This window comes from Gossypium hirsutum, chromosome D10 (genome assembly GCF_007990345.1).
Source record: "Gossypium hirsutum isolate 1008001.06 chromosome D10, Gossypium_hirsutum_v2.1, whole genome shotgun sequence".
NCBI classification, from domain to species: domain Eukaryota; kingdom Viridiplantae; phylum Streptophyta; class Magnoliopsida; order Malvales; family Malvaceae; genus Gossypium; species Gossypium hirsutum.
The window spans coordinates 4,141,113-4,158,770 of record NC_053446.1 but is presented as its reverse complement, the minus strand read 5'-3'; the positions used below and the strand labels follow the sequence as shown (position 1 = coordinate 4,158,770).

Genomic DNA, 17,658 nt, shown 5'->3' with positions numbered 1-17,658 from the left:
CCCTAATCATTTCATGCAATCTTCTTTCATTTAAATTTAAACTTCACCTACACGTATCTTTAACTCCATTGGTCGATAATGTTAAAAATAATAGTGCCGATCAGATTAGTTATTGTAGTGATGAGGTAAAAAATTCTGTCGATTCAAAGACACCCTGAAAATTATATAAAAGAATCGATTTAGTATCAATTAAGTAGTTTTCATTATTTTAACATTAAATTAAGCATTAAATACTCATTTAAACTCGACTTGAAATATTTTAAAATACATACCATTTCAGATCTATTAATTTTTTTAACGTGTCAAATTTTGTTTATACAGTTGTGCACGGGTATTTAAGGTTTGATAAACGTGTTATAAAATGTTCTATGTCTGATAAAAAATTTAATTAATATGATGTTAATACTTTAAGGACTTAATTAAAATATTTTAAAATTTAAATTATGAAATTGAAGTTTTAGTTATAGTTGAAAGTCGTCTAGTGAAATTAATCCTAGAAAACAAAATAAAAAATCTTCCCTCTAATAAACAGTCATCTGACATACACACTGTCTTTCTCGCTCCCTCGCTCGCTCACTCACTCACAAAACACTTTTTCTTTACCCAAATTTTTAATTTTAATTTTAATTTTAATTTTAATATTGTTTTCACCGGTATACAGAAAAAAGACAACCCAAATGGGGAAAAAGAAAAATAATGGCGGTCGTATGTTCATTGATTGGTGGAGCAAAGAAATAGAGAGGGAAAAAAAAAAACAAAGAAAAAAAGAGAAGGAAAGGGGAAGAAAGCAAACAGCAAAGGCAAAGAGCAGTAAATAGTACAAGTAGTCAGCAGCACGGAACTCTCTCTCATTCTCTCTCACTTTCCTTTCATTTCTCCTTCGTAGTCACCACTCATCACCACTATTTCCATTACTGGAAACAAAAAGAGTCCCCCCTTCCCTCTCCAATTCCTTTAAAAACCAGTAAAAAAAAAAATTTTCCTACATCCTCAACCGTAGCCCATAGATATATAAAACAAACATATATTCTTCTGAACCAAAAATATCTATAAATACCCAATGCTTCTTTTTTAAATACAGTTGGGACTGTACAAAGGGGGAGAGAGAGCCAGCTTTGTGAGGAAGAAAAACAAAAACCCAAATGCATAATAATAATATACCCTTTGCTTGGTTTGTGTTTTTTGTTTTGTGAGTGAGAACAAAGATCTGGGCTTTTGAACTTATTGGTATCTTTATAGCTGAGATCTGTTGGGTATTTTTGTTTGCTGGGGTTAGTGGGTTACAAGCTTCGAGGAACTCAAAAGGAGAAAAGAAAAGCTGTTGTTTTGGTCACACTTAAGGATCAAAAGTCTTCGTTTTTGGGAGCTGAAATGTGGGGCTAAAGTGTTGAAACATTAAAAAAAGGGGGATATTATGTTGTTTTAGCATTAAGGTTTTGGATCAAGAGAAGAACACTTTGGGTTTTTTTTTGTGGGTGGGGGAAGAACAAGATAGGAGGCGGATGAGGCTGAAAGCGATTGTGTTTTGTAGTAAAACCGGTTTCGGTTGAATAAGAAAGACAAGAAAGAAGTCTTGCGGGGGCTTTGTATTTTTTTGTTTTTTCTTTAAAGTCTGTTCTTTGATGTGTAAATTGTTAGCCTTTTGTTCAATTGGAGTTTGATTCTTGTTAAGGCATGGTGTTTTTTTTTGTGGAGACAAAGTAGTAAGAAGAAAGGTTTTGGAGTTTGGGTGTCCTTTGGAGGACTTTGGTCTGGTTAAAGGAAGGGGTTTTAGGGTGGTGATCTTTTTTTTCTTGAGGATACAAACTTGGGATTTAAAGGGTTTTTATTGAATTTGTTTGGAAAAGAAAATGAGACTTTCTTCTGCTGGTTTCAATCCACCAAACCAGGAAGGTACGCTTCCCATTTATCAAATTTCTGCTTCTTTCTTTTCCTCTTCTATTTTATCTCTCTCTAATTGGGTTCCTTGGGAAAGGGGAAGGGGGAGGGGAAGTTGAAAACTATCATCATCCATTGGCTTTGTTTTTGGCTTTAGAAAATGTTGGAGAAGCTGAAATCTTTAAATGTTAAATCCCAGATCAGTAAATTCAGTTTATTTGGTGTCACCAAGTCTGAAATTCCATCCATAGGAGGATTGTTGAAATTGTTTTACTAATCCATTTGTTTCTTTATTTTGTATGGGGTAAAGAAGATTGTTTTAAAACTTAATTCTACCTTGAGTTCATTACTGTTTTCTCTACGTCAAACTGAGCTTTAATCTGTTATGCCTTGCTGAAATTGTGTCTTCCCTTGGATTGCTTGTTTAGTTTACTGATAGGGCTTTTTCTTTAATCAGTATTGACCAGCTTCTTTATTTAATGTTCTCTTTTAATTTTTGTTGTTTTAAATTACTGCAAAACAGACACTGCAGGAGAAAAGAGGGTCCTCAACTCTGAACTGTGGCATGCGTGTGCTGGACCTCTTGTTTCTCTACCACATGTTGGAAGTAGGGTTGTTTATTTCCCACAGGGTCATAGTGAGCAGGTTGGTATGCTAGAATTTGGGTTTAGCTTGTTCTTTGGTAATGGATTTTTGAAGCATATCTTTTTGTATTGCTGATGGTATGCATGTATCAAGTTGCGGTTGCTTTATGAAGAATAAATTATGGATATTGTTTCACCGTCTTTGCTAGGAAAAAGTGAAAAAGTTATTATCATCATTACTTTCTCTTTTCCTATTAATTGAAACAATGTAAATTTTGTAAGTTTGATCTTCGAATGTCTCTTCGTAAGCACCAAATGCCATCTTACTGCAGAGACATTTGTTTGACATGAGCCACCCAGCATGACTCCAATTCATCTACTTTTTAGCTGCCATAATTGACTCTTTAGTAGATCTACAGTGGACTTGAGTCTTCCAGTATACGTTTTCAGCTTGATTAAAAAAAAAGTAGATGGAAGCAGATTTCTTGCTGGCCTGGAATTTTCTATCATTTCCCTATAATACTGTCTTGTCAAAATCTAATGTCATGGAAAAAAATGGTTTGTCATATATGGTGAGAACCATTGGATGCTTCATTTTTAAGTGCTCACTGGTCATGGATCATAGGGAATTGCATGTGGAGCTCAAACAAATATATTTCTGGTTGAACTGATGCCTTCATTGAGTGGTAATCCATGCATCTGAGATGGTGTGCTTTCCCTCTTTGGTTGGGTTGTAATGGCTTTCTTCCGGATTTTCTGTTACCATTGGCGTTGAGCAATAATTGCTGATCATTACTCTCTACTTTTGATATGAACATGCATGGATGGCTTTCTTCCCGATTTTCTGTTACCATTGGCGTTGAGCAATAATTGCTGATCATTGCTCTCTACTTTTGATATGAACATGCATGGGATGTTTCAAATATGTAGATTTTAAAGAAAAACTCAAGAGTCCGCGGCATATGAAATATGTTCATGTTATCATTCTGGTTCTTTTCGTGTACTGTGGTTCATTGCACTTGATTATACATCATATCGAGTAACCAAACATGATTATTGAAAAGCATAGATTGGCGGTTTTCTTTGTAGGTAGCTGCAACAACCAACAAGGAAGTGGATGCCCACATACCTAACTACCCAAGCTTACCTCCACAACTTATTTGTCAGCTTCATAATGTTACCATGCATGTAAGGCTTGTTTAGTTTGGTTTTCTGATGATGTCTTCCATTGGACTTGTCTCTAAAGCCTCAAAATTTGTCTACTTCAGGCTGATGTCGAAACAGATGAAGTATATGCACAGATGACCTTGCAACCGTTGAGTCCGGTATGCTATTTTCTGTTGGTTTCTTTTGATTAATTTTCATTCTTATTGATTGTTTCAAGTATTGAAGATTACTTTTTCTACAGCAAGAACAAAAGGAGGCTTATCTACCTGCGGAATTGGGCACTCCCAGCAAACAGCCAACAAACTATTTCTGCAAAACATTAACAGCCAGTGACACAAGCACTCATGGAGGGTTTTCTGTTCCTCGCCGAGCAGCTGAAAAAGTGTTTCCTCCACTGGTATCATGTTGTCACCATAAGTGTTGATATCCGTTTGTGTTTTCGGTTGCAATGATTTATTTCTAACTTTATGCTATCAATCCCTTGCAGGACTTCACCCAGCAGCCTCCAGCTCAAGAGTTAATCGCAAGAGACTTGCATGATAATGAATGGAAATTTAGGCATATATTTCGGGGTGAGTTTATGAAATTGTAGAGAATGGTCTTTTATCGTATAGCAAATGGAGGTTTTATTCCCACCATAAAGATATGCTAAGCCTATAAATTGTTCTTAACTAACGTCATTGACTTGTTCCCATGCAGGCCAGCCCAAAAGGCACCTCTTGACGACTGGATGGAGTGTCTTTGTAAGTGCTAAAAGACTAGTTGCAGGTGATTCAGTGCTTTTTATATGGTAGGTTGCTGGCTGGTCTTCTGTTTTAGCTTGCCTTTAGTGGCATCAGAACAGAGTTATTTTATTTTTAACTTTTGCATTTCATTGTCAAGTGGATAATTCTAGCTGTTCTTTAGTTCGACTTTGGCATTCTTTCCTGGTAAAAAATCTTGAGAATATTGGCTATTGTTATTTTATTATTTTCTTGTGTATTTAGCCAAAGAAACACTAGCGGATTTCCATAAATAAGCTTGATTTGACATTTGTTCGGTGGAAGTTATTGAGTTTAAAAAGATTCTTCAGGGATTCTATTGCACCTATTTTTTCTCCTCACACATTATACGAAAGTGCAGATATGAGACTACTATCTCTCGGTTTTTTTCTGCTTCTCCAACATTTGTGGTTCTTTAAAATGCCATTTGCTGTAGATTGTTGGTATGTTGATACTCAAGCCAGCGTATGGATTATATTGACAGGAATGATAAAAATCAATTACTTCTTGGCATCCGGCGAGCTAATCGACCTCAAACTGTAATGCCTTCATCAGTGCTATCAAGTGATAGCATGCATTTAGGGCTTCTTGCTGCCGCTGCTCATGCAGCTGCAACAAATAGTCGGTTCACTATATTTTATAATCCAAGGTATGGTGCCACTGCCATGCTTCTCAGATTCTCTCTATTTATATTTTCCAAGTTCCAACTAGTGATTCCTCAACCCATCTAAACTTATTCATGTTCAATTCAGGGCTAGTCCATCAGAATTTGTCATAACTCTCTCAAAATATGTCAAAGCTGTCTATCATACTCGAGTTTCTGTTGGAATGCGCTTTAGGATGCTGTTTGAAACAGAAGAATCCAGTGTTCGTCGGTAAGTTTCTTTTTTCTTTTGCTTTTGATAGTTGATTCTTACCATTTAGAATAGCTTACCTTATTAAAGGCTTAGATTATCATCCTTTTAAAGGTGGAACTGATGTCTGACTGGCCTGGCTTTCCTTGCAAAAGATTATTTTGCAGTTATGCTAGATATGCTGTCTCGTTTATGCTCTTTTCTAATGCCTTTGTCTATCATTCTTTGCTTGTGTCCCATCTCTTAAGTTTACTTGTGAACATTATGTTATTTGTATCTGCTGATTGGGCATTCTTTAGATACATGGGGACGATAACTGGCATAAGTGACTTAGATCCTGTTCGGTGGCCAAATTCACATTGGAGATCAGTCAAGGTATGTTTACAGTGGTTGCCTTGATCATTTGTTTTTTAAAATTTTCACAATTGTTGTTTTGGATTTTTTTATCTATGGCGCTAATATATCATGGAATTTAACTTATTTGTGCAGGTTGGCTGGGATGAATCAACAGCTGGTGAAAGGCAGCCAAGAGTTTCCTTATGGGAAATTGAACCATTGACAACATTCCCAATGTATCCATCTCCATTTCCTTTAAGGCTCAAGCGCCCATGGCCTCCAGGATTACCTTCTTTCCATGGTATGCTAGTCATTTAGTGTGTGTAATACTTTAGCGTCCTTGTTCCTTTTGATTTGACTTTCTTTGTTCATAGGCCTCAAGGATGATGATCTAGGCATGAGTTCACTTATGTGGCTACAAGGAGATGCTGGTCGAGGAATGCAGCATCTAAATTTTCAGGGTATTGGAGTTTCACCATGGATGCAGTCGAGGCTAGATGCCTCCATGCTTGGTTTGCAGACTGACATGTACCAAGCTATGGCTGCTGCAGCATTGCAAGAGATGAGAACTGTGGATCCTTCCAGATCTGGAACTGCTTCCCTTCAATTCCAGCAACCCCAAAATGGCCCTTGCAGGCCTGCTGCTCTAATGCAACCCCAGATGTTGCAGCAGACTCTGCCTCAGGCCATTCTTCAGGGTGTTGAAGACAACCAGCATCAGTCTCAGCCACATCTACTTCAGCAACAATTGCAGCACCAGAATTCATTTAATAACCAACAGCAACACCAGCAGCAGCCTTTGTTTAACAACCAACAGCAACAGCAGCCACAGCATTCAATGTCCCAGCAGCACCAGCAACTGGTTGATCATCAGCAGATTCCTAGTCCAGTGTCTGCCATGTCACAGTATGCTTCAGCCTCTCAATCTCAGTCATCACCGTTGCAATCCATACCTTCACTAGGCCAACAACAGAGTTTTTCTGATTCAAACGGGAACCCTGTGACCAGCCCTGTTGTTTCTCCTTTACATAGTCTTTTGGGTTCTTTCCCCCAAGATGAGTCTTCCAATCTGCTCAACTTGCCTAGAACTAACCCCATAATGACTACTTCTGCATGGCCATCTAAGCGGGTTGCCGTTGACGTTCTCTCATCTGGATCTCCACAGTGTGTTCTACCACAGGTGGAACAGTTGGGGCCTTCCCAGACAAACATGTCTCAAAATTCTATTTCGTTGCCACCTTTTCCTGGTAGGGAGTGCTCGATAGACCAGGGGGGTACCGACCCACAGAGCCATCTCTTATTTGGTGTTAATATAGAGCCTTCATCTGTTCTAATGCAAAATGGAATGTCAGGACTTAGGGGAGTTGGCACTGATAGTGATTCCACTTCTATACCCTTCTTTTCTAATTATATGAGTACTGCAGGGAATGATTTTTCGGTTAATCCAGCAATGACACCTTCCAGTTGCATTGATGAATCTGGATTCTTGCAGTCTCAGGAAAATGTGGGCCAATCAAACCCACAAACTAGAACCTTTGTTAAGGTTAGTTGCTTTTGCTTTTAATTTACGAGTTCAATTTGGTTTATGAACATTGATTCTCTTTACGTGTTGCAAGTTTGATATGTTTGCAGTTTTATGTGTCCTTGTTTTTTAGGCTATTGTTTTGATAATTTAATGTGAACGTTTTCACTGTGTAATAGGTTTATAAATCAGGGTCCTTCGGGAGATCATTGGATATTTCTGCATTCAGCAACTACAATGAACTTCGCAGTGAACTGGCACATATGTTTGGCCTTGAAGGCCAGTTGGAGGACCCTCTGAGATCAGGCTGGCAGCTTGTATTTGTTGACCGGGAGAATGATGTTCTTCTCCTTGGCGATGACCCCTGGCCGTGAGTTCCCATTCTTACTAGATTTTTTTTGAGTACCCTAGATTGCATGTTTGAGTTCATTTAGTATATAATAAATTATTGCATTCTGTCGTATAAAACCACTTTCGACACGCATAAACTTCAATCGTTTTTGTTGCATGCATTTAAATCTCTTCTGGGGTTTTGCATGCCTACGTTTGCTAATTCCGGAGTTTTTTATCTTCAAACCAGGGAGTTCGTGAACAGTGTCTGGTGTATCAAGATACTTTCCCCACAGGAAGTGCAGCAAATGGGCAAACGAGGCCTGGAGCTTCTAAACTCTGTGCCAGTTCAGAGGCTCTCTAATGGCAGTTGTGATGACTATGTGAGCCGGCAGGACTCGAGAAATCTTAGCTCTGGTATCGCCTCCGTGGGTTCTTTGGACTACTGAATGAAATTCATCCGGTTATGATACTGTTTTTCTCCTGTAATATTATTGTGTCTTGCAACCCTTTTTATAGTAGGTGGAAAGAGCTGCCTAACTCTAGCTTGAAGTTTATATTTATAAAAACGCTAATAGTAATACTGTAATTATAAAAGATCTTTGTCGCCTATGTTATTGAAATATCCACACTCGATATGTATTAGGATATATCAATATTTATGAAGCAAGCTTAGCTTTTTCCAACTCACATTCTTTGAGTAGTAAGTTTATTTTAAAATGAGGGATCCGAAACATTTGAAAATGAACTTGATGTTGAACTAATTTCCGAAGTCTTTAAAATTCTCTTCCAAGAGCCATGTGATGGGTCCTTGAATTATCTGTCGAAAACCAGCCTTTTCATCTCCTTTGTGAAAATGGTCCCCTATTTTTCTTGGTCTGTTCCAACTCTCACTATCATCATCAGCTCATCACAAAGCTAACAAAGGTTGTCGATATCGAACCTGAAAGAAGAGACATGTACCATCATCCCTATTTGTTGAAAGTGAGACTAATCCTTCTAACATATCCTGGAAAAATCCAGTATAGGGAGTTGCTTGAAAGACTGATGAATGATGGTTGGCTCCTAAGGTGGAAGTTTTTGATGATGATGATCCCATTGCAGTTTCATTGGGACAACACAATGATGAAAAAGTGAAACCATCTGCCTGCAACTCTGTCTCACTAAATTGTGACTAATACTTGATTTTAGAGGTGAAAATTTTTGCTGCAACTCAAAATGAGAGATGCTGACATGAGAACCCTACAAAATGGTTAAGGTTGCTTGGTATTTGAACAAAAAAACAAAAGTGCTTCATCTCATTTGGTTGAAAAATAAAGAGGAATCACATGCAGCAGATGAAATGGAAGGTTTTGCAATAATTCATATAAACCTAAGTGATGGGAACAAGAGCTTTGATGTCGGTAGACCCTGACATGTGAGAGAACTGTCCTCATTCTTCTACCCTCATCCACAAGGCCAATTTCATGGGAATTTCTATCACATTCCAATTTCCAAAATTCAATGAATTTAAAAAGGAAGGGAGTGGAGGGCATATTAGTTGAGTTGAGGCCCCTCTTTTTGGGGTTGTAGGGACTCAAGTGATCAGTGACCAGTACCAGTAAAGGCGGAAATGGAAGGGTGGTTTTTGTGTGACTTGCATGTTGTGGGGGCATTTGACGATATAGATAAGGTAAAGCACCCATCAACACTAAAGAATAGTACCAAGATTCATTATTAAAAAAGGGTGTTGGTTTGGTTGGCAATCCATCAATCTCTCCCTTCTCAAAGACCTTTTTTGTCCTTTTCCCACTCATCTTTAACTTGCACCGCATAAAAAAGGCTTTTGCTTGACCCCATCTTCTTCTGCCAACCATGTTACATGGCCTAAAAGGATTCGAACTCGTTTAATACGTGTGACTTATATGTTGGTAACCAAATACACCACAAAGATTCTATTTTAGCTGTAACACAATTGTCAGTGGTGAAGTAGAGGAAGATGTAGATATTTTATCAGTCAGATTTTAAGGCACTTCTGTTGATAGAATTAAGTCCTTTTCAAGGCCTACAATGGACATAGTATAGCAAGCTCGGTTTACCTTAAAACATGTTCCTATTTCTACATTTAGATGAGTTCATATTCCCAACTTGCATTATTGCCAATGGCCCTTCACCAAGGGCCCAAATTATGCCGACCATCAAAGAACTTGTAGCCCTGACCACTGCGTGTCCTGTCCTATCTAGTCTTTTTGAAAGGTTGAGGCTCAAGCCCAAGTTTTCATGGCCATGCATCAATTGCACTATTCATTTCAATTTTTCATGTAACACCACAAAAAAGGACCCAAGGCAGCCAATAACAGTTCATTAGGCCATGGCTAGTGCACACAAAAAAGAGTAGGAGATGCTACTTTGGCTCAATAAGAGTATTGAGACATTTTGTCGTTATTAATTGTGGTGCTTATATTATGACAACCAACCACAGCACATGTAATGAGATGATGATGGCAATTTTCCGGTTCGGCGAATATATTCCCCTTGAGCAGAAGTTCTTTCGGCATCTCGATTTTTTCTGGCTTCAGCTGCAGCTCGTTTTTCCTCTGATCTTTGCCTTGCCATAGCAAGCTTCTTCACCATCTGTGTTTGAGCTTGGGCTCTCATTTGCTCTACTTTTGCCTGAAAAAGTAAAAAGACCTATAACTATTGCCAATGCTTACTGCTCAGCATATGACCCCGGAAAATTATCCTTTTTATGATTGATCATGACCTTTCCGGTTAAGAGAAGATTCGAATCATAACCTTTAGATTTTGTAATGGCGTATGATTTAGTTAGCTGCATGACCTCAACCGGAAACCAACCATATCAAGGTTCAGTCTTTTTCACTGAGCTTTTACACACACAATATAATTACTTTTGATTTTTGAGTACGTGATCACGAAAGGGATTTTGAATACCTCAATTCTCCGCATTTCCGCTTCTAGTTTTGCTCTCTGCTGACTCTCCCATGCTTGAATTTTTATCTCCTCGCGCTTATACCTGATAATTTGAAATATGCAATGAGATAAAGGAACTTGATGGAAAATAGTCTAAGAGCATATAAGCGTTGCATGAATTTGCAAAATATTCGGTCGTATCAGAACCTTGCATTATGCTTAGACTTTTCGGCTTCCTCCCATGCAGCTGCTCGTTTTTCATATTCAATCCGTTCAAGCTCCTCTATATTAGTGGTTTCGACTGAAGATGTGTCCTTCTCCTTCTCGTCTTTGCTTGCCCAAGCAGCAATATTCATCTTCCCAAGCTGGACACCAAGGGCTACGATCTCTCTCCTCGTCTTGAGCTTCATTTCTTGCTCGGACAATTCTTGCTTGCCACTATCGCCAGGATGATGTGACTCAGAATCAGTAATGTGATTCAAAGGTGCTGATGTTGGTGCCCCGCTACGAGGAGTAGAGGGGACCGAAGATGTTGGACTTCTGAGCGGGGTTGTTGCCCCTACAGGAGTAGAGGTCCTAGATGGCTCTTGACTTGTAACAGGGGTCATTTCAGTTCCCATATCTCTCATACAAACGGATCGAATTGTTGGCAGAACTGCAAACCCAAATCTAAAGGTATGAGATAAAGATTAAACTAAAAAAGGAAGAACAAACTCGAAAAAGTCCCCTCCACATCCCTTAAAACCCTAAACCCCTAAACCCTAAGAAATCATCTCATGCATATGTAATTATAATGGTTTGACCCTCATAACCCCTTCACTCAACGCATAGTATACATTTGGAGGCCAAAAGACTGAAAGCAACAGTGGCTCAGCTCCATGGCTTAATATGTTGCGAGTCGAGCATTTCAGTGTTCTTAATCACATTATAAGCAATGTTCATTATGGTGACGATATGATACAATAGACTGTATAATCAACCTTGAAGCGAAGTATATATCTCTTCAAGCAGCAAACATATAAGCAAATTTACCTGTTGTATCTTCAGCTGAACTTTTCGTACAAGACAAATCCATCTCCCAATTTTGAGCTCCCGAAGGCATAAAAGAGAACTTCTCGAATGGCAGCTGCATAGCATCAGCTACTCGATTAACATGTAATCGATGATCAGAGTTTGCAGACTCTGGAGCAACTCTCATCATATTCGTAATCGGAAATCGGTTATTAGCTTGGCCGTGAACTGCATTCTTCTTGGCATTAATAGCTTGCACGTTTTGTCGGTTCATTATCCATTTCTCCGCATCGTTCCACTTAGACGACGTAGGTCTGGAATATGTCCTTGTCACGGAACCGTGCACCACTCTCTCCCCTTTATGAAACTCAAAGCTCGACGAACTGGCATTACTATCAGAATCGAGATTTTCATCTTCAAATGTCCTCGTCGGATGAACTGAGCTCGAATAACTGTTATCGCTCTTCGAGAATTGATGCAATTTAGCAGGGCATCCTTCAATGTTCTCCCTTGGGAATGATTCTTTTGACTGACTAGAATCCATCACTAACTCATTAGATACTTTAACTGCAACTCAATTGAACATGTTTAAATCAGCATGCAAATTTAGATACAACACTGAAGATGAAATAATGAAGAAAATAGAGAAAATAACAAACCTTCATCGTCAAAGTCTCCATTTTTAGAGGCTAAGAGACTGTTGATAAACTCAGCATCTTCAATCCTAGAAGGAGATGTTCTAGAAGAATTGCTCTTTGATCCATCTTTTTTTCTCATATGATGAGGCCCCATTAGCTTCATCCTCAATTTACTTGGTGAAATACCACTCTGCAAAGTGTAGAAATAAGGGATTGAAAGAAAAGAAAAAGAAACAATCTTTAATCCTTGACTTCAATTTCAAATGAATCAATGCACTAAAATCTTCTCTTTTTTTTTTGTGAGCTCATATTAAATTGTGGTTAAAATACCAGAAAAATAATGAAATTTTTTTCTTCTATTGTCTTGCTTCCATCAATGAAAAGAAAATGTAACACAAACAAATTAAATTTTCTCATCACTTCATATAGAAAGACTCCATTTTTGGCCCAAAAGAGAATCAAACAAATACTCACAAGAACAGGTAAAGCTGTAAACTTCAAAAAAAAAATTTTAAAGCCATTCACTACCCAAAGAACAGGAAGACTCCATTTTTTTCTCTCATTTTTTTTCACATTCCATCTACTTTATAAAAGTTACCACTAACAATTCATTAACCACAACTTCAAAATCCCCCATTAACAAACAAAAACTCAAAGAACAAAAAAAAAAGAAAAGAAAAGATTACCTGAACTTTGTCTATTCTTTCATACTCCATTTTAGATCTCTCTCTAATGAGACTATGTTTTCCCTTTCTTTCTCTCACTCTAAAGTTTCAACCTTTCTAGACAAATAGCAGAGAGATAGGGGCAACAAAAAAAAAAGAAAGAAAGAATTTAGAAAAAAAGAACATGACAGGCTCTATGTTTTTGAGTGTTTTGTAGTGGACAAGTGTGTACATATGACTTTGACCATTGCTCAAAACATAATTCTCTCGTCTTCCCCACTTCACCACCACACTTCATTACAACCTTCTGACTTTTCACCCATTCTGGTCTCGCCACGTCATCACTTTGTGGGGTCCACTTGATGTGGTCGTATTTCAAGGCTGGCGCTATTCTAAAGTTTCAAACTTTGAACTCAAAACTGTCTGGTGGTTAATGGCCAATTACTACAAAATTTAACAAATACCAGTTCTATTTGTAGCAATTGAAAATCTTTTGGTTTTTTCTGAAGTTTTTTTTTTAATTCAACAAAATTACAAAGGAAAATAAGGAAATGATGAAAAAGTGGGATTTTTCTTTTTTGGTTTAAAAAAAGTGGGAATTTCATTTTGCTCTGTATGGTAACTCGCATTGCCTGATAAAACACAGTAACTGGGTCACTATCAATCATTCAGAAAAAAAAACCCATAATTATAAACCTTTTTTTTGCTTTTTTCTTGCACTGTTGTGTTTCCTATAGGAAAGGAAAACAAATTTCAAAGAAAAATTAAAGGATTCAATTTATTAATGAAGTAATGGAAGAAAAACAGAAAGGGTTGTTCCAAAAATACAAAATTCATTAAGTTGTTATACTCTTTCTTTAGCATTAATGACTGCAAATTTTGACTGGTTTCTTAAAAGGGTGATCATCGTCCCTTTTTTTTACCAACTTGAAGAACTTTCTTCTGTTTTCTTTTTTAAAAAAAACTCTTTTTTGCAGACAAAAATGGTGAAATAAGAGCAATTAATGTTCTTTCTCTCCCTTTATATGAATAAATGAGTAAAATTCCTCGATTAAAATTTGATGTTGAAAAAAATCACATTCAATTTCAATCTAAAAAAGAAAAAAGAAAACTGGAGATTGTGTTTGTTTTCTTATTGTTTGACCAATGACAAAGTAAAGGGTAAAATGGAAGCAAAAGATCACAACAGGCACTTGGCAGCAGAATCTGCAGAAAAAAAAGAAGAAGAAAAAGTAGTAGAACTACAGAGAATAAGATTAAAATGTTAAAAGAAAGAGGGAAAAATAGAAAAGAGTAGTTGGGGGGAGAGCTTGAAAAACATGTTAGCAATAAGGCTTTGCAAGTTGTATTTTTTGCGTCAAAGGTTTGGTGGGATGTTTGAAAGATTAGATTTTTTTTTTTTTTTTGCAGATTTCTAGATTTCCAGTTGTTGAAACATAAGATGATAATGCGCAAGAAATCTAGGGTAAATTACACAATTAATCACCCAATTATTAATTTTTTATCATTTAATTATGAAAAATTATAAAATGGTCACTCAATTATTTAATTTTATCTTTTTTTGTCATTCAACTATCTGAAATTTTTTTGTGTTACTATTTTTATGTTAATCAGCTGATGACAATTTTTTTTAATAATTGGGTAATTTTTTTGTAAATTTTTATAATTGGGTGATGAAATAATAAATATATTAATAATTAAATGATCATTCTATTACTTTTTGTAATTGGGTACTAAAAAGAATTTATTAATAGTTGGATGGTTACCACTGTAGTTTATCTTAAATGTTGTAAGGTTAAATGACGAGGAGAATTTATTAAATGTTTTAATCATTAAATGTTTTAATTATATATGTTCTTTTTAACACAATATCTAAAACTACTCATAGCCCCTCCCAATCTATAAATAAGATAATAATGCATTTTAACACACTTTAACCCATATCCTTCTATATTGATAATAATATTTATATCAGCTGAGCTAATACTCAATCCCTTCCTATTCCTCTTTTAAATGTAGTCCTTGGCTGTTAGTTATATATATATATTTTTTATATTGGTTGTGAGATTTGTCTTGTCTTAATTGTAGTCAGCTGATTTGTAGCACCATTAGATTTTATAGAGTACAAAAGCCTTCAAACTTGATCCTTCATGCAAGTACATGTACCTCTTTATTAATGAGTGAAAATATATATAGCTAAATTAAGTTAGTAAGTTTTTTATATAATTAATATTTTAATAATTTAATTATTGATTTTATTAAGATATTTGCAAGGTTTATATATGTAAAATTTTTAATTAATTTAATATTTTAAAATATTTTTATCATATTGATATAAAATATTTTTTATATAAATATATATTTAATGATTAAAAAGTTTATTTATATGAAATGAGTAGTTAAAATTTTTAAATTTATGACAAACTGAACATGTATGATTTACATGAATAGAGTATAAAATATGATAGTTGGGTTATTAAATTATTAATTGTATAAAATTATAAAAGAACGTAAAATTACTTAAATTTTACATCGGTGTAAATGGATTTCTATATATATAATTCCTGAATTTAATAATTTTTCTCAATTTGGTCCCTAATTTTTTTCGCATTAGCAGTAGAGCTTGTCACACCTATTTTTTTTATTAAAATTTTATAATTTTAAGATAATAATATGAAAGTAGCAGGATATGACTTGGACTAAAACTATGAAAAATTGCTAAATTCCAAAACTAAAATGGATACAAAAATTCTGTCACCAAATTGAAAAAGAAGACCAAGTTTTATCCCTATATATATATCTCCATCAGCCAGGCAGGCTGGTAGCAGCACCTTATTTGATCTTTCTTTTCAGTCCCCCCCTCTTTTTGTTGGTTCTTTTGTATTTTTGCTTAAAGCTGTAAGCTTGGAATTCTTTTGTGTTATATCATCTTAGAGTAAAATTTATGAATACATTTCTTATAGGAAAGGATAATAAAATGAAGTAAAAAGGGGAAAAAAACATAGTTTCAATAAAAAAAATCTGCTTCACAATTTTGAAAAAAAAAAGGTTGGTCATCAAACATGTAATTTAATGGGAAAATTCTAAAAATAGTCATTTTTGTTTGCTTCAAATTACATTTTAGTCACTTATGTTTGAAATGTTACGTTTTAGTCACTTACGTTATTGTTTTGTTATGAAGTGGTCACTCCACCGTTAAAGCTCTGTTATCTCCCTAACGGCGGTCCTACGTGGCGGTCCAAATGAGTTTTAAATACCAATTTGGATGTCCTACGTCACAATTCAAATTAAATTTATTTAATTAAGAACCGATTTTCATCCCAACAACTGGACATCCAAGTTGGCATTTAAAACCCATTTGGATTGCCACGTAAGATTGCCGTTAGGGAGGTAAAGGAGTTAACGATAGAGTGACCGCGTCATAACAAAACAATAACGTAAGTGACTAAAACGTAATGTTTCAAACATAAGTGATTAAAATGTAATATGAGGCCCTAATTTAATTTTGCAAGACCCTACAAATTTTAATTAATGTATAAAAAATGATCTTTATCCGTTACATTCCCTCCTATTTCATTCAATTCATTCAAAACTTTTTTCTTCTTCTTCCTTTTTTCCAAATTTTCTCAACTAACTGTGAGAAATTTTAGACCAAACCAGACATGACCTAGATTAGGTTTTTTTTTTTTTTCATGTTCATGTTCAGAAAACAACAGCTCTTTAGTTCAACTTGATTTTATTTTATTTTTTCAGTGGAAATTCCTTTGCATGTGGGACATTATAATGGAGGGAATAATAACTTGGACTTGTTCAAAAAAGGGGAAAAAAGAAAGAAAAACGCAATGTTTGAAAAATGAGTTGGATATTTTTCAAATGGGTCCCTTATTTTGTTCATTATTTTCTCCCAATCTTTGTTCAAAAAGTTTCAAGACATTAATTTATATGTCAAGGGTATAGAAATTCAAAATTCTCAAGTACCCCGTTTGTTCATGTGGGGCCTGAAATTTATTGATGAGGGGCATGCACTTGATTTAAGGACATAGAATTATAGGAATCTTACCTACCAAAAGTGATGTTGAAACTTGAGGAAACATGCAGCAAATTAGGGTTAAAAAGTGATTCCAAAGTTAGTAGCTTTGTTTATGTTGTTGATCCCAAAAACTATGTTGTATTCTTAAGTGGCAAATCTTTTTTCACTCAAATAACATTCATTAAATTAACCATTATTGTTTTTAGTGGTGTATTTTGAAATTAAAATTTGAAGGGTTTCAATTAAAATTTTTAAAAAAATTAAGAGTTTTTATTTTTTATAAAAATAATAATTAAAATTATCTATAGTTCCTTCCTAACTCATAAATAGAAGAATAATGTGCTTGAACACACTTGGACCCACATTCTTATGCATTAATAACAATATCCATATCAATCGAGTTAAGACTCAATCGGCAATTTGTATTTCTATTTTTTAAAATAAAGTCATTTGTCCATATAAGTATATAATAAAAATCACCTTAATATCACTTTTCTTCAGTTTTTTTTCCCTTCATTCTTTATTTTTTCATAAATCTTTTATTTTTATTGAAAGAATAACAATAAAAAATAAATATGATGTTTTATGAAAGATATTGCAATATTTATTATTTTTAAACTTCTTAACCTATTTTTCATCCACGTTTGTAGCATAAGAACATTTTTTTTCTTGCAGTAAATCACCCATAGCATCATAGGATAGGATTTATTGATTAAAGAAAAAACAAAAAAAAAATACAAAATTGTGAAAACAAATGTTAAAAATAATATTTTTCACAAAAGGCCCTTCATATTATACACAAAATTGCCATGTATTAACATATATTGTTATCAAAATGATACAATATCTTGTACTCGAAAAAAATTGAAACCATTTAAATATAATAATCTTTTCAAATTTAATAATATTCATTTTATTCATGCAAAAGGTATATTGAAATTTAAATATAATAATGCTTTTATCATCAGCTTT

The 17,658-nt window shown here is 35.1% G+C and overlaps 2 protein-coding genes across 2 annotated transcripts; one reads left to right on the top strand and one right to left on the bottom strand.

Moving 5' to 3' along the window:
* The first annotated feature begins 675 nt into the window (after window positions 1-675).
* LOC107916462 (auxin response factor 6) lies at window positions 676-8,122 on the top strand. The gene is made up of 14 exons (XM_016845767.2): window positions 676-1,893; window positions 2,402-2,523; window positions 3,552-3,650; window positions 3,731-3,787; window positions 3,871-4,026; window positions 4,117-4,201; window positions 4,329-4,419; window positions 4,875-5,039; window positions 5,143-5,265; window positions 5,544-5,619; window positions 5,734-5,881; window positions 5,955-7,123; window positions 7,282-7,472; window positions 7,683-8,122. Exons 1-14 carry the CDS (start codon window positions 1,851-1,853, stop codon window positions 7,879-7,881), a joined length of 2,724 nt encoding a protein of 907 aa, XP_016701256.1. The 5' UTR covers window positions 676-1,850; the 3' UTR covers window positions 7,882-8,122.
* A 1,564-nt stretch (window positions 8,123-9,686) lies between these two features.
* Window positions 9,687-13,996, bottom strand: LOC107916464 (uncharacterized). Its single transcript, XM_016845768.2, has 6 exons — window positions 12,678-13,996; window positions 12,013-12,181; window positions 11,375-11,920; window positions 10,550-10,997; window positions 10,364-10,445; window positions 9,687-10,084 (listed from the first exon to the last, which is right to left on the bottom strand). Exons 1-6 carry the CDS (start codon window positions 12,705-12,707, stop codon window positions 9,875-9,877), a joined length of 1,485 nt encoding a protein of 494 aa, XP_016701257.1. The 5' UTR covers window positions 12,708-13,996; the 3' UTR covers window positions 9,687-9,874.
* Between the last annotated feature and the right edge of the window lie 3,662 nt (window positions 13,997-17,658).

Excerpts from the sequence above, each read along its gene's own strand:
- LOC107916462 (XM_016845767.2), top strand. The coding sequence starts at position 1,851 with ATGAGACTTTCTTCTGCTGGTTTCAATCCACCAAACCAGGAAG. Across the intron at positions 3,651-3,730 it reads TTCATAATGTTACCATGCAT|GCTGATGTCGAAACAGATGA; the intron begins GTAAGGCTTGTT and ends TGTCTACTTCAG. Across the intron at positions 7,124-7,281 it reads AAACTAGAACCTTTGTTAAG|GTTTATAAATCAGGGTCCTT; the intron begins GTTAGTTGCTTT and ends ACTGTGTAATAG.
- LOC107916464 (XM_016845768.2), bottom strand. The coding sequence starts at position 12,707 with ATGGAGTATGAAAGAATAGACAAAGTTCAG. Across the intron at positions 12,182-12,677 it reads AAAGAATAGACAAAGTTCAG|AGTGGTATTTCACCAAGTAA; the intron begins GTAATCTTTTCT and ends TACACTTTGCAG. Across the intron at positions 10,446-10,549 it reads AAGTCTAAGCATAATGCAAG|GTATAAGCGCGAGGAGATAA; the intron begins GTTCTGATACGA and ends TCAAATTATCAG.